Source organism: Macaca fascicularis, chromosome 5, assembly GCF_037993035.2.
Source record: "Macaca fascicularis isolate 582-1 chromosome 5, T2T-MFA8v1.1".
Taxonomy (NCBI): Eukaryota; Metazoa; Chordata; class Mammalia; order Primates; family Cercopithecidae; genus Macaca; species Macaca fascicularis.
Window position 1 is genome coordinate 24,446,131 of NC_088379.1, and position 15,236 is coordinate 24,461,366.

A 15,236-nucleotide genomic window follows, 5' to 3' on the forward strand; every position below is an offset into this window, starting at 1 on the left:
TGGCTGTGTTTGCTTTTGTGGTATCACTACAGAGTAGTTGTGACTGAGACTTTATGGCCTGCCAAGCTCAAAATATTTATTATCTGATCCTTTACAGAGAGTTTGCTGACCCTGCTTTTGAAGGCTTGTCTTTAAGCTTTTTAGGCAGGACTGAGCAACCTTTCGTGGTTCTAGGGCTAATTTTTCCTCCCTACTGAGGCAGTGCTCTTCTGAGTACTTGAGTACTTGGGTATTCTGAGGCATTTCCACGTTGGCTTGTTGGGAGACAAACCATTCTGGACCTGTGTGTGTTTTCCAGTGATGATTCCACCTGCTTCTGGCCAGTGGTTCTTTCCCTCGCCTTCGGGAGTTTCTGCACATGCGTGTGCTGCTCAGTACTCAGCCGAAGACTCGAGGGGAATCGTCAGCTAGTCTTGGAGCGTTTCTTCTCTCTCGGTGTACAGCTTTCTGCTCTCCTGTCCTCCCTGGTTATTCCCCCAGTACTCTTCCTGTGAATTCTGGCCGCCTAGTCTCCTGGAGTGCTCAGCTCTGTCTCATCAATTCCTCAGGCTGTGTGTCGGTTCCCCATCCCTGTGCCGCCGGCTCTCCGCAGGCAGGAAGCTGGGCAGCCATACCACTCACCTCTGTTCCCTTCCCTCGGGGTTCACTGTTTTGGGCTGCTAGTTGTCCGATATCTTAAAACTGCTGTTTCCATATATTTTGTCTTTTTAAAATTTCTTTTGAAGGCCAGAATGGTAAATCTGGTCTCTCTTACTCCATCATAACTCTCTGTGGAAGCTGTCAACGTTTTTTTCTTTTAGAGACAGAGCCTCACTCTGTTGCTTAGGCTAGAGTGTGTGGCGTCATCATAGCTCACTGCAGCCTTGAACTCCTGGGCTCAAGTGATCCTCCTGCCTCTGCCTCCTAAGTAGCTGGGACTACAGGCCTGTGCCACCACACCTGGCTAATTTTTAAAATTTTTTGTAGAGATGGAGTCTCAACTATGTTGCCCAGACTGCTCTTGAGCTCCTGGTCCCAAGTGATCCTCCTGCCTCAGGCTCCCAAAGCGCTGGGATTTCAGGCATGAGCCACTGTTCCTGGCCTGTTCAACATTGTTAGTACTTAGTGATGAAAGGTAATAGTAGTAAATTCAGTGTCTCTGTTGCCGAAGTGTTTATTGGTGCTTTCCCTTGCATTTCATGTCATAGGGCCCTTTCTTTTACTGGCATTCTCACTTTGAATTGCTTAGAAGTTTCTTCTAATATCCCTCTCTTTTTTTTTCCTAGTTTTAGATAAAGCTGTCAAAAGAACAGTTATCGTAGAAATAGAAACATTTAAATTACTGGCATGATAGTTTATTTCTTGCTGCAGCCATTCAGAATATCTATTTGTCACTGCCTTGGGTGCTTTGAAGTGAAACTGTGCTTAGATATAAAAAATTTAAAACTCACTTTGATTACATGTTAAGTTCACAGTTTTTACGTTGCAGTTCCTGAATTTAGTTCCATCAAAACTGTATGACTAGGCCAGGTATGATGGCTCATGCCTGTAATCCCAGCACTATGGGAGGCCGAGGCAGGTGGATCACCTGAGGTCAGGAGTTTGAGACCAGCCTGGCCAACATGGTGAAACTCTCTGTCTCTACTAAAAATAGAAAAATTAGCTGGATATGGTGGTGCGCGCCTGTAGTCCCAGCTACTTGGGAGGCCCAGGCAGGAGAATTGCTTGAACCTGAGAGGTGGAGGCTGCAGTGAGCCAAGATTGTGCCACTGCACTCTAGTCTGGGTGACTCCATCTCCCATCTCAAAAAGAAAGAAAAAAAATGATATGACTCTTCCCAAACTATAGGGATTGTTTAGTGCACTATTTATTTTCACCTGCTTAGTTTTAGACATTTCTGACTCTCCACGGTCCTCAATCATATTATTTATTTTTCTTTTGTTTTCTTACTCTGATATCATAGCTGGCATCACATATACAAAACCAGCAGTTTTTAAACATACTGACCATGATTATTTTCTCTCTTCAATAATCTCTAATAAAATTTAAAACGAAAGAAAAAAGAAATGGTGACTTTGAAATAGGATATAAGGGTGACTTGAAAGAAATCAAATGGGATATTCAGTGTAGTCTGTTTTAAGGCTTTGAATATTGTCTTGCTGTTTTGGAGATGAGCTTATAACTCCATCAGTACTGCTAAGAACAGAGGAGCTTTGAGAAACATCTTTTCTTTTAGGAGGTGATTTTTCTTGCTAAGTATGTCATAAGAACTTGAAGAATGATCTTAATTTCTCATTTTAAAATGACTGTCAAGTGAGCCAGACTGTTTAACAGATAAAAGTTAGAACACATGGATTTGTCAATAAATTTAAACTTGATAGTAGTTGTCATTACTACTAAGTTGTTTGAGTAATATATTATGTTCACATTTTAAACGGATATTGATCTTCATTCAGTGACTAAATTGGAGCGTCTCAATTCTTAGGAAATTGCTGATGCTTTTCCTCTTTGCAAGTATGCAGCCAGACATAAATTCTAGCCAACATTCCACAGATTTCTTCCTTTCTTCTTTATGCAGTACTCTTTAGGAAGTAAGAATACTTTTTGGATGCTAAAAATAGCAAAACATGTTGTATTTACAAAATACATTTAAAACGTATTTCTTTGTGTTTTATTTTTTCTTGAAGGTACTTGAAGTTTATTGAGTTGCCCTTGACTCAGAGAAAGTTTTGTCAAAGATGTCAGCAGTTGCTGTTACCAGATGACTGGGGGCAACATAGTGAGCATCAGGTTCTGGGTGACGTGTCCATCACCCAGTTAAGAAGGCCCAGTCAACTCCTTTATCCACTGGAAAACAAGAAGACAAATGCCCAGTATTTGTTTGCTGATCGGAGCTGTCAGTTCTTGGTAGACTTACTTTCTACCCTTGGATTCAGAAGAGTACTGTGTGTTGGAACACCAAGGTATGTCATATGATTTTTTAAAGAATTATCTTCTCACTGCGATTGAAACTGTATGAAGATTTTATTAAGTAGTTATTTGCTCTATGCAAGGTATAGCATGAAGCATGAGTATTTAAAATGTAAAGCACGGTCCCTCTTTTAAGGAGTTTGCAACCTGTATTCCATTTGAGAAAACTCTTCATAGATTTCTTTCTGATACATGGGAGAAGATTCTTTCTGATTTAACTCCTAAATTGTTTATAATTTAGACCTCTCTGTTTCAGATAAGTTCTGCTCTTAAAAGAATGTTTGCAAAATTGAAACCTTGATTATACCTGCGAAATTCTCTTCAGCGTTTCATTGAAATATCATAAATACCAGAAGAACATTGATGGTTTTGTTGTTTGTTTGCTTATTATCTATGACATTTGTAATTTCTTATTACATTTGCTTTCACTAATTGCTTTAGGTTGCATGAGCTGATCAGGTTGACAGCATCAGGTGACAAGAAGTCTAACATTAAAAGCCTTTTATTGGATATTGATTTTCGGTAGGTTTACAAAATACAGTATTTCCTTTCATTGTCTCCTGTTTCTTTTTAATGCTTTTCTGTTTTTAATTGTTTATACTCTGTTACAACTCTTTACATTTGGAAGTAGTAATTTGTTATGAGGAAACTTTTTAGTCAAATAAATTCAACATGTAATCTGTATTTCAAACAGGGAGGCAGTTGATTTCTCATTTTGCTGGCGTGCTTCCTAGATTTTCTCTATGAATGTGTCTAGTTTGTCTTTGGCTTATAATCTAGAGATGAATCCCTATTGAGTGAGGTTTCTTCTCATGTGTTATGTTCGAAGATAATTCTAAACTGCTTCATACTTAATCAGACTTCCAGGATTTTGTTTCATTAGATCTTTGAAGTGTGGGAACTCAGATATTTCTTTTAGTATATTTTAGTGGATGTTGTACATGTTGTCTTTTACTGAACATAGCCTGGAGTGAAGGGAGTGCTAAGTAGGGGATAGACAGGTGCCAAAGCAGAGGATTAGCCATCAGATAGACTTCGTGAGAGGGTTGGCATTAAAGGCATCTGATGATTTCTGAGTTGACACAGAGGGAGGAACAGGTCTTGAATCTCCCCTCTGGTGGTAATTTGGAAGATACAAACCTTTAACTTATAACATGGATGGTAAATACATCGTCCACTGTGTCTATAATTCTCTAGATTCTCAGTTTCTGTAATTGTTTAATACCAGGAGTTCATGTTGAATTTATAAGACACAATGTTCTTAGTATTTTTAATGTGTTCTTGAAGGAATCAGGCTTTGTGTTTCCTTTTATTTAGCTCTGCTTCCTAAAAACAAAGCAGACAGATTTTTTTTTTTTTTTCTTTCTTAGACAAGGTCTCGCTCTGTCACCTAGGCTGGAGTACAGTGGCATGGTCATAGCCCACTGTACCCTCAAACTCCTGGGCTCAAGCGATCCTCTAGCCTCAGTCTCCCTAGTAGCTAGGACTACAGGCCAGCACTACCACACCCAGGTAATTTAAAAAAAAGAAAGGTTTGCAGATTTGGGGTCTGGAACTCCTGGCCTCAAGCAGTCCTCCTGCGTTGGCCTCCCAAAGTGTTGGGATTGTAGACATGAGCCACTGAGCACCAAACAGATTTTTAAAGTGTAAAATGTGACTTTAAAAAGTGTAGTTTGGGTAGGTGCGGTGGCTTATGCCTGTAATCCCAACACTTTGGGAGGCCAAGGCTGGCAGATCACTTGAGGTTAGGAGTACAAGACCAGCCTAGCCAACATGGTGAAACCCTATGCCAACTAAAAATAAAAAAAATTAGCTGGGCGTGGTGGCTCACGCCTGTAATCCCAGCTACTTGGGAGGGTGAGGCAGAAGAATCGCTTGAACCCGGGAGGTGGAGGTTGCAGTGAGCTGAGTTCACGTAACTGCCCTCCAGCCTGGGTGACAGAGCAAGACTCAGTCTCAAAAAAGATAATAATAATAAAAGTGTATCCTGGCTGGGTGCAGTGGCCTATGTCTGTAATCCCAGCACTTTGAGAGGCTGAGGCAGGTGGATCACTTGAGTCCAGGAGTTCAAAACCAGCCTGGGCAACATGGTGAAAACCCATTGCTGCTAAAAATACAAAAATTAGCCGGGCGTGGTGGTACGTGCCTATAGTTCCAGCTACTCCGGAGGCTGAGGTGGGATGATTGCTTGAGCCCAGGAGGTAGAGGTTGCAGTGAGCTGAGATTATGCCACTGCGTTCCAGCCTATGCAACAGAGACCCCTGTCTCAATAAAATAAAATAAAATGAAGTGTAACTTTAATAATTTATTTTCCTTTAGATTTGAGTCAACTCTAAGTTGTCTAACATACGCAAGCACATTACTCAGAAATTACCTATACTGTCTCATTCCTTATGAATAGGTCTGGCCTGGTAACCACTCATCCCTTGTTAACAGGACTAGCACACTTTACTAACATCTGCTTAACATGAGTGATCCTTGACAAATGATGATATAGACTTCTTAAAGATAAACTCAATTTATTTTTAATTGGGTATAATTCATTTAATAGTCACCATTTAAAAGTATATATTTCAGTGGTTTTTGTTGTAATCACTGTGTTGTGCAACCATCCCCACTGGGTACTTCTAGAACATTTCTATCACACTGAAAAGAAACCTAGAGTTCACTTCCCCTCACAAGCACTTTCTGTCTCTCTTTTCTGGATTTACCTGTTCTGCATATTTTATATAAATAGAATCATAAAATCTGTGACCTTTGTGGTTGGCTTCTTTCACTTAGCATCATGTTTTCAAGCTCACCCATGCATGTAGCGGCACTTCATGCCTCTTATGGCTGGCTGTATGATATTCCATTGTATGAGTATGCATGGAGATAGCAACTTCTTTTTTTAAATCCTGTATTTCTTTCCTAAAGTATTAAATTATTCTAAATGCATGATTTTAAAGGTAGAAGTTTAACTTTTGGGTTCTTATAATGTATTATTAATAACGGGTATTTTTGTTTGTTTGTTTGAGACGGAGTCTGGCTCTGTTGCCCAGGCTGGAGTGCAGTGGTGTGATCTCAGCTCACTGCAAGCTCCGCCTCCTGGGCTCAAGTGATTCTCCTGCCTCAGCCTCCCCAGTAGCTGGGATTACAGGTGTGCACTGCCATGCGTGGCTAATTTTTGTATTTTTAGTAGAGAGGGGATCTTACCATATTGGCCAGGCTGATCTTGAACTCCTGACCTCTAGTGATCTACCTCCCTCGGCCTCCCAAATTGCTGGAATTATAGGTGTGAACCACTGTGCCTGGTATAGCCGGTGTTTTTTGAGTGCCTGTTATATTTCAGGCCTTGCCCTGACTCATTCCTCACATTAGCCCTGTAAGATAGATGCTATCATCATCCTCATTTTTCCAGATGAGAAAACTGAGGCATGAAGAGGTTAAATAGCTTGATCAAAATCACAGTTTATAAGTGCCCAAGCTAGAATTCAAGCCAAGGCAGTCTGGCTTCAAAAACTAAGCTATCCTTTGGAAATAACTTTGCTTTTGAACTTGTATATATGCCTTTCTCATATAGTCAGTTTCTTTCTTGTCATCCTTCCATCTCTCCCTTTCTCCCTGTATCATCCTGCCTTGTTCCACAGAGATTTTCAGATGAATCAAAACTGGTTTCTAGGTTATTTGTATTTTTAGAATAAGGCACTCAGGAATTTTTTCCTTGGAGACCTGGAAATACAATCACGTGAAAGAGAATTTATTGGTTCACATTCCTGAGGTCTGGGATATAGCAGGCTGTAGTCTAGTTGAGATAGTGAGCCTCACACAGTGTTGCTAGGGCTCCCTCTTTCTCTCTCCACCTCTCATTCTGTCTTTCTCTGTGTATTGATTTTGTTCTGCAGACAGCTTCCCTCCTACTGCCAGGGATGGTGGTGGGAAGCTTTAAGCTTATCTGGTCTTCGGCTTAACTGCCCAGTGGAAAGAGGCAGTTCTTCCTGAGAGCTCCAGCAGCCAAACTCCAGAGAGTGTTCGGATTAGCCTGGCTGGGGTCACTTGCTGATTCCAGAGCCATCACTGTGGCCTGGCAGATGGGGTACTCCAGCCAGCCTCTGACCAATCACATGGAGTCGGTTCTCCACAGGAAAAAGGTGTTCAACTTAAAGAGTAGGGATGTAGGTGCTGGAGAGACAAAAAACCAGATGTCCATAACTAAACTAGTCAAGACAACGTATACAGTTGTCAGCAGCACTCATATTCCTACCTTTGGCACTTTTACTTCAGTGAAGATGGTACAGTGTGATCTTTCTAATAGTACGGTTTTGAATTTACATTAAAAGTTATATAATGGGCCGGGCGCGGTGGCTCAAGCCTGTAATCCCAGCACTTTGGGAGGCCGGGACGGGCGGATCACGAGGTCAGCAGATGGAGACCATCCTGGCTAACCCGGTGAAACCCCGTCTCTACTAAAAAATACAAAAAACTAGCCGGGCGAGGTGGCGGGCGCCTGTAGTCCCAGCTACTCGGGAGGCTGAGGCAGGAGAATGGCGTAAACCTGGGAGGTGGAGCTTGCAGTGAGCTGAGATCCGGCCACTGCACTCCAGCCTGGGCGACAGAGCGAGACTCCGTCTCAAAAAAAAAACCAAAAAACCAAAAAGCTATATAATGATTCTAAGTTATTAAAGACAAGCTTTTTCAAGCTAGTTTTAGTGGACTGATTTATACAGAGTAGATCTCATACTGTGTCTTCACAAATAACTTGTTAAAATTGCAAGAATCCCTTGGTTTACTTTGGTTTTAAAAAAGGAAAAATGATCTTTAATTCTGCCATCCAAAACATTATGGGTTTTGGCTTTTTAAACCTTTTTTATGCATACAAACACTTTAAAAAGTAGATACATAACCTTGAAAACTTTTCCTGCTGGTGATATTTTAGGTATATTTCTTTTCTTTTCTTTTCTTTTTTTTTTTTTGAGACAACTTCTTGCTCTGTCACCCAAGCTGGAATGCAATGGCGTGATCTCAGCTCACTGCAGCCTTGACCTCCTGGGTTCAAGCGATCCTCCTACCTCAGTCTCTTCCCAAGTAGCTGGGACCACAGGCATGTGCCACCACACCCAGTTAATTTTTATATTTCTTGTAGAGATGGGGTTTCACCCTGTTGCCCAAGATAGTCTTAAACTCCTGGGCTAATGCAGTTTGCCTGCCTCAGGCTCCCAAAGTGCTGGGATTACAGGGTGTGAGTCATCATGCCCAGCCCGTTTCTTTTTTTAAAATTGAGATATATTTTACATACATAAAACAGTAGTTTTCAGTATATTCACATGGTTGTGTAACCATCACCACTATCTAATTCCACAACATTTTCATCACCTTCAAAAGAAGCACTCTCCCTGTGGGCAGTCCTTCCCCATTTGCCATGCCCCAGCCTTTGACAACCATGAATCTACTTTCTATCTGTATGGATATGCTTTGCCTATTCTAGATATTTTTTATATAAGTGGAGTAATGTACTGTGTGGCCTTTTGTGTCAGACTTCTTTCACTTAGCGTAAAGCTTTCAGGGTTCACCCATGTGGTAGCATGTATCAGTACTTCATTCCTTTTTATGACTGAATAATATTGTACTATATGGATATACCAAATTTTGTTTTTATCTTTTCATCTGTTGACGGACACTTGAGTTGCTTCCACTTTTTGGCTATTATGAATAATACTGCGATGAACATTTGTGTACAAATTCCACGTGAACATAGGTTTTCAGATCTCTTGGGTATTCGTTTGTTAGGGCTGCCATAACAAAATACCACAGACTATGTGGCTTAAACAACAGAAATTTATTCTCTCACAGTTCTGGAGGCTGGAAGTCCAAGATCAAGGTTTCAGCAGATTTGGTTTCTCCTGAGGCCTCTCTCTTTGGCATGCAGATGGCCACTGTCTCCTCATAAGGCCTCTTTGTGTGAGTATCCCTGGTGTTTCTTACTATGTCCAAATTTCCTCTTAAGGACACCACTCAGATTGGATTAAGGCTCACACTAATGGCCTCATTTTAACTTAATTACCTCTTTAAAGACTGTCTCCAAATAGCCACATTTTGAAGTACTAGTGATTAGGGCTTCAACATAAGGATTTTGCGCGTGAAACAGTTCAGCCCTTATACCTAGAAGTGGAATTGCTAGGTCATGTGGTAACTATGTTTACCTTCTTGGGGAACAGCCAAACTATTTTCCAAAGTAGGTGCATCATATTTTATTCTCACCAGGAATATATGAGGTTTCTAATTTCTCCATGTCCTTGCCAATGCTTATTATCATCCGTCTTTTTGAAGTGTGGTATCTCCTTGAGGTTTTGTTTTGGATTCCACTGGTGGCTAATAATGTTGAACATCTTTTCATGTGCTTATAGGCCATTTGTTTATCTTATTGGAGAAATATCAATCCTTTGCCCACTATTTAATTGGTTGTTTGTATTTTTGTTAAATTGTGAGAGTTCTTAATATATTCTGGATACTAGACCCTTATCAGATATATGATTTGCTAATATTTTCTCTCATCTTGTGGATTGTCTTTTCACTTGTGATGAAGTCCAGTTTTTCTTTTTTCTTCAGTTGCTTGTGTGTTAGGTGTCATATCTAAGAAAGTCTTGCCTAATCCAATAAGTATCTATACCCATGTTTTCATCAAAGAGTTTTATAATTTTTGCTTTTACACCACTTAGTCTGTTTCGAGCTTTCTTTTTTTTTTTTGAGACAGAGTCTCGCTCTGTCATCCAGGCACCCAGGCACCCAGGCTGGAGTGCAGTGGCACATCTTGACTCACTGCAACCTCTGCCTCCCAGCTTCACACCATTCTCCTGCCTCAGCCTCCCGAGTAGCTGGGACTACAAGGGCTACCACGACGCCTGGCTAATTTTTTGTATTTTTAGTAGAGACGAGGTTTTACTGTGTTAGCCAGGATGTTCTCGATCTCCTGACCTCGTGATCCACCCACCTCGGCCTCCCATAGTGCTGGAATTACAGGCGTGAGCCACTGCGCCTGGCCTGCTAATTTTTTTTTATTGTATGAGGTAGTGGTCTAACTGCTTGCATGTGGATGACTAGTTGCTTTAGCACCGTTTTTTGAAAAGACTTCTTTTCCCATTGAATTAGCTTGGTACCACAATGAAAACAAAAGGACCACAAATATATAGGTTTATTTATGGACTTTAGATTCTATTCCATTGATCTATCCCCATCCTTATGCCACTCTCACACAGTCATGATTACTGTTGCTGTATAGTAAATTTTGAAAATGAGAAGTATGAGTCTTCCTATTTTGTTCTTTTTCAAGATTGTTTTGGCTGTTCTGGGTGTCTTGTATTTCCATATGAATATTAGGATCAGCTTGTCAATTTCCACAAAAAAAAAAAAAAAAAAAACCCAGCTGGGATTTTTACAGGGATTATATTGAATTTGTAGATTAATTTGGGGAATATTGCCATCTTAATATTAAGTTGTCCAGTCCATGAACATGAGATGTCCTTCCATTTCTTTAGGTCTTCAATTTCTTTAAATGATATTTTGTAGTTTTCAGCATATAAGTTTTTTGCTTCTTTTATTACATTTATCTCTAGATGTTTTATTATTTTTGGTGCTATAATAATTTAAATGGTTTTCTGAATTTTATTTTGTGGTGTTTATTGCTAGTACTCTGATTTACTTTTTAAAATTGTTCAAAAATACAATTAACCCTTGAATAACATGGTTTTGGACTGCTCAGGTTCACTTACAAATGGATTTTCTTCTGCCTCTGCCACCGCTCTTCTTCTTCCTCCCCCTAAGCCTACTCATTATGAAGATGAAGACCTTTATGGTGACACACTTCCACTTAATGAATATTAAATAATATTGTCTCTTCCTTATGATGTTTTTTTAATAGAAACGGGTCTTGCTAGTTGGCCAGGTTGGTCTTAAACTCCTGACCTCAAGCAATCCTCCCACCTCGACCTTCCAAATGACTCTCCTGATAACATTTTCTTTTCTCTAGCTAACTTTATAGTAAAAATACAGTATATAAAACATATACAAAATATGTGTTAATTGACTGTTATCTGTAAGGCATCCAGTCATCATAGGCTATTAGTAGTTAAGCTTTCGGGGAGTTGATATGGTTTGGAGTAGGTATCTCATGTTGAAGTGTGATCTCCGGTGTTGGAGGTGGGCCTAGTGGGAGGTGTTTGAATCATGGGGTTGATTCCCCATGAATGGCTTGATGCTGTCTTTGTGGTAATAAGTGAGTTCTCATTCTATTAGTTCACACAAGATCTGGTTGTTTAAAGAGCTTGGCACCTCCTCCTTTCTTTCTTGCGCCTTCTCTTGCCATGTGACATGCCAGGTCTCCTTTCTCTTCCACCGTGAGTGAAAACTTCTAAGGCCTCACCAGAAGCCCAGCAGATGCTGGTGCTGCGCTTGTACAGCCTATAGAACCGTGAACCAAATAAACCTCTTTTCTTTGCAAATTACCCAATCTCAGGTATTCTTTTATAGCAATGCAAAATGGACTGACACAGAAGGTAAAAGTTATATTTGGATTTTCTGCTGTGCCCCTAACCTCTGTGTTGTTCAAAGTTTAACTATACATAAAACATAACATTTACCATAGTAGCCATCTTTAGATATACAACTTAGTAGTGTTAAGTAAATTCACGTTGTTTGCAACTGATCTCCAGAACTCCTCATCTTGCCTGATTTAATTTGAAAGATTTATATGGCCCCTTAACTATTTCACCTTTAATGCCATGCCTTTTAGTTTTCCTTTTCTTGCACCTGTAGTTGTAATGTCCTGGTCACAGTAGGGGTTAGGGGATGTGGATAAAGTTATTTTATAATGTATGGAATATATTGATACTTTTTTTTCATACTTCTAAACTTTTGCATGTGCCTTGCAAACAAAAACTGATGGTGTTCTATTGGGGATATCACAGTTCAGTTTTTTTGATAACGTAGTCTGTTACTGAGTCAGCTCTATAGAAAGTCAACACTAAAGAGAGGGCTGGTTTATTGAAACACATAAGTTGCTGGAATTCTCTGAGGCTGTTACCTGTATTTTCAGCATGGCGGAGTGTGTGGTTGGATTTCTCATAAAGACCACAGTTAAATCAGAAAAAAATTCTGCGTAGTATAGAGTGACAATGAGTAGTTTTTTGGCACTTTGACTTTGGTTTCTTGGTGCCTTACAACAGGTTTATCCAAGGTTGGAGAACTGCCTCAAACTCCAGTGTTCTCTATAGATGTGCTATAAATATGTTTTTTAGGGGGTAGAAGATACGAAGTTCACATTTGCTAAGATGGATTTCTATATGCTCTAATTTTAGCATGAAAGATGTGAAACTCTATTTGGCAAACTATTATCCAAATAAAGTTATGTCAAAAAATGAATTTCTTAGGTTCATTTCATGAACTAATTTTATTCAGCTCTTGATTACATTTCCTGTGTGTAGAGCATGTTTCACACTTGGTAACTGACTCTCATTTAAAGAGAATGAATGGCCAAATGAATGTCCTTTTGAGCATTTTTCAAGTGCATGCATTTCTGATTGGTTTTGTTTGCGTTATTCAATGGAGAGAATAATTCTTTGTGGCCAATTTCATTTTAAGAGGGCAAAGTTGAGTGATTTTTCATAATTTAAAATATGAATAATTATGCTCTCAAATTATGTATTTGATGGAAACTTAGAACTGAAATCTTCGCTTTTCTTTCTCTCTGCCTCTGCACACTGCTGCCCAGAATGTTTTGGACAGGTGTGCTGTGCTGAATTTCATGTAAATCAAATTTTCTTTTTTTAATTTTTAAAACTGACTATTGTATCTTTGTGAAGGAATGAAAATAATATGGATTAAGTTAAAAAGGGATTGTATTTTCCTTTGGTCATACTCATAAAGCAGTGCAAGAGAGAAGAAAACCCTCAAATGATACCATGTTTACACATGGCTGTACTAGTACTAATACACTCTTTTTTAAAGGCAGTTATGTGAGATTTAGTTAAATAGGAAGACATATTTGTTTAATGGTCATTTGACATTGCCTACAGTCAATTTTTGGAATGTTCATTAGGTTACAGTATATAGTTTAAATATTTTCCAGTTATCTAAACCTTTTATTTCTTCAGCGCAATTTTATATTTTAGGAAATGTGCTAACAGTGTCTTAAATGACATTAAAGGATATTACACCGAGAATGGTTGGCAGCTCTTTGTCCATCTCCACAGAACAAGAAGAAAGAGGCTTGGATTATTTTTGGTGAACATAAACATAATTTCTTAATATTAGGGGCATTAAGGCATAAATATTTACAGCTGATAATTATTAAAATAACAGTAACAGTACTTAACATTTTAGTACATGCTATGTAGCTGGCATTGTATTAAGTACTTTACATACATTATCTCATTGTTATCCAGTCCTATGTGGTAGAAATTATTACTTTTACCATTTTATGGATGAAGACACTGAGGCTCAGAAAGGTTAAATAACTTACTAAGGATACCCAATCAGTAAGCGAGAGACACACAGTTTGAAACCAGACCATCCGACTATGGAGCCTGTGCTGTTAGTCACAGTTAATGGGAAGAGGATAAACCAGTGCTGCCCTTACATTAAATACTCACCATGGGCGACCGATCAGTTACAGACAGTAATGGATAACTGAGTAGAAACACAAGCAAAGAAGTTGCCAGTATCATGATTCGGTTCAAGAAGTCGTAGTAAGTAAGGATGTGTCTCAGATTTTTTTCAGTTTTTTCACCAGGTTACAAATTCCCAAGAAGGACGATGTGATTCATATGTAAATTATGTGTAATAAAATAGTTGAAGTTCAAAATCCTATTGAGATAACAAAGAGGTTTCTATATTGTATGGAAAACTGAGAAATCAGCAACACAAACATTAAGACCTAGATACATAAATGGGGAAAACATATGGACAGACAGTACAAATACAGTTAAGAAATATAGAAAGTTCCGCCGTGTAAGTAATCAAATGCAGATTTAAGTCATAATGTGATATGAGTTTTTCCTAGTAAATTAGCGGGAATTTATAAAATGTTAATACCCAAAGGTGGTACTCTCATTCACTGCCAGTGGCTTTTTAAAATACTGTGTTAGCAAAACAAAATAATTCTATCAGTAAATAAATATTCCTCTTTCCTCACACTAATTTAGTAAATATGAAATCCATATGCTTTTCCTATTATATTGAAAAGCATATTTTATTAAGCTAGCCTGCATTAGACAAAAAAAAATTTGTAATTTGTATTATCTTTTTTTTTTTTTTTTTTTTTGAGACATGGTCTGGCTGTAGCTCCCAGGCTGAAGTACAGTGGTGTGATCTTGGCTTGCTGCAGCCTCCGCCTCCTGGGCTCAAGCCATCCTCCCACCTCAGCCTCCCTAGTAGCTGGGACCGCAGGCATGCATCACCATGCCTGGCTGATTTTTGTATTTTTTGTAGAGATGGGCTTTTGCCATGTTGCCCAGGCTGGTTTCAAATTCATTAGCTCAAGCAGTCTGCCTGCCTCAGCCTCCCAAAGTGCTGGAATTACAGGTGTGAGCCACTGTGCCTGGTCTGTATTAAATACTTAAAAAAAATCACCTACAGAAGAAAATAAATGAACAGCTGTTGAGCAGAAATGTTGATTTAGTATTCTCCTTAAAATTATTAACCATGAGAGATGTATCTTAATTGCCAACCCATTGCAAGCTTAAATTGCATAATCATCTGTCAGTAACCTCATTGTTTATGTATAACCTCCTGGTACATAGGAACATGTGTGTTTTATATATGTGTATTCTGTAGTTTTACTACTGGTTAAACATGGGAAAATCATTTATGTTTGTTATTTATTCACTGTTAAAAATTACCTGAAATTTTTGGAAATTATTCTTTATTTCAAAAAACTAAAGAATGATGAAATTTTTAAAATAAAGGTGTGATTTTTAGTTTTAAAATTTAGCTTATATTTGTTTACTCTATCGCTGTGACTGGGCAAATAACTCTGTAATTATTTTACAGGTATTCACAGTTTTATATGGAAGATAGCTTTTGCCATTATAATATGTTTAACCATCATTTCTTTGATGGAAAGGTAAGAATTGTGACCATTATCTCATTGTTCTCTTATTGTGGAATAACAGATTTCAGAGTGCCTCCCTTGTTCTTTTGCTAAATTCCCTCAAGGTCAAATTGTGACTGTTCTACTATTTACTGGTATTTATTTTTGTTCTTTCACTGTTTATTGAGCACCTAGAGGTGATTTTATTATTCCCTTGTTAAGACTT

General features: G+C 38.8%; 1 protein-coding gene across 8 annotated transcripts in view; it reads left to right on the forward strand.

The window, feature by feature from the left end:
• The window catches only part of ZCCHC4 (zinc finger CCHC-type containing 4), a 56,475-nt gene that overhangs the window by 17,268 nt on the left and 23,971 nt on the right, over nt 1-15,236 (forward strand). For 5 of the 8 annotated variants that reach the window (XR_012434761.1, XM_074039488.1, XM_005554608.4 and 2 more), the window contains 3 exons: nt 2,667-2,942; nt 3,391-3,471; nt 14,971-15,043. Coding sequence is in view for 7 of the 8 variants with exons in the window: in XM_005554608.4 (XP_005554665.3) it covers nt 2,667-2,942; nt 3,391-3,471; nt 14,971-15,043 (430 nt within the window). In the remaining variant the exon portion in view is untranslated. The remainder of the gene's footprint in view (nt 1-2,666; nt 2,943-3,390; nt 3,472-14,970; nt 15,044-15,236) is intronic. The other 3 variants (XM_074039489.1, XM_005554609.4, XM_015450218.3) reach the window with 1 other exon arrangement.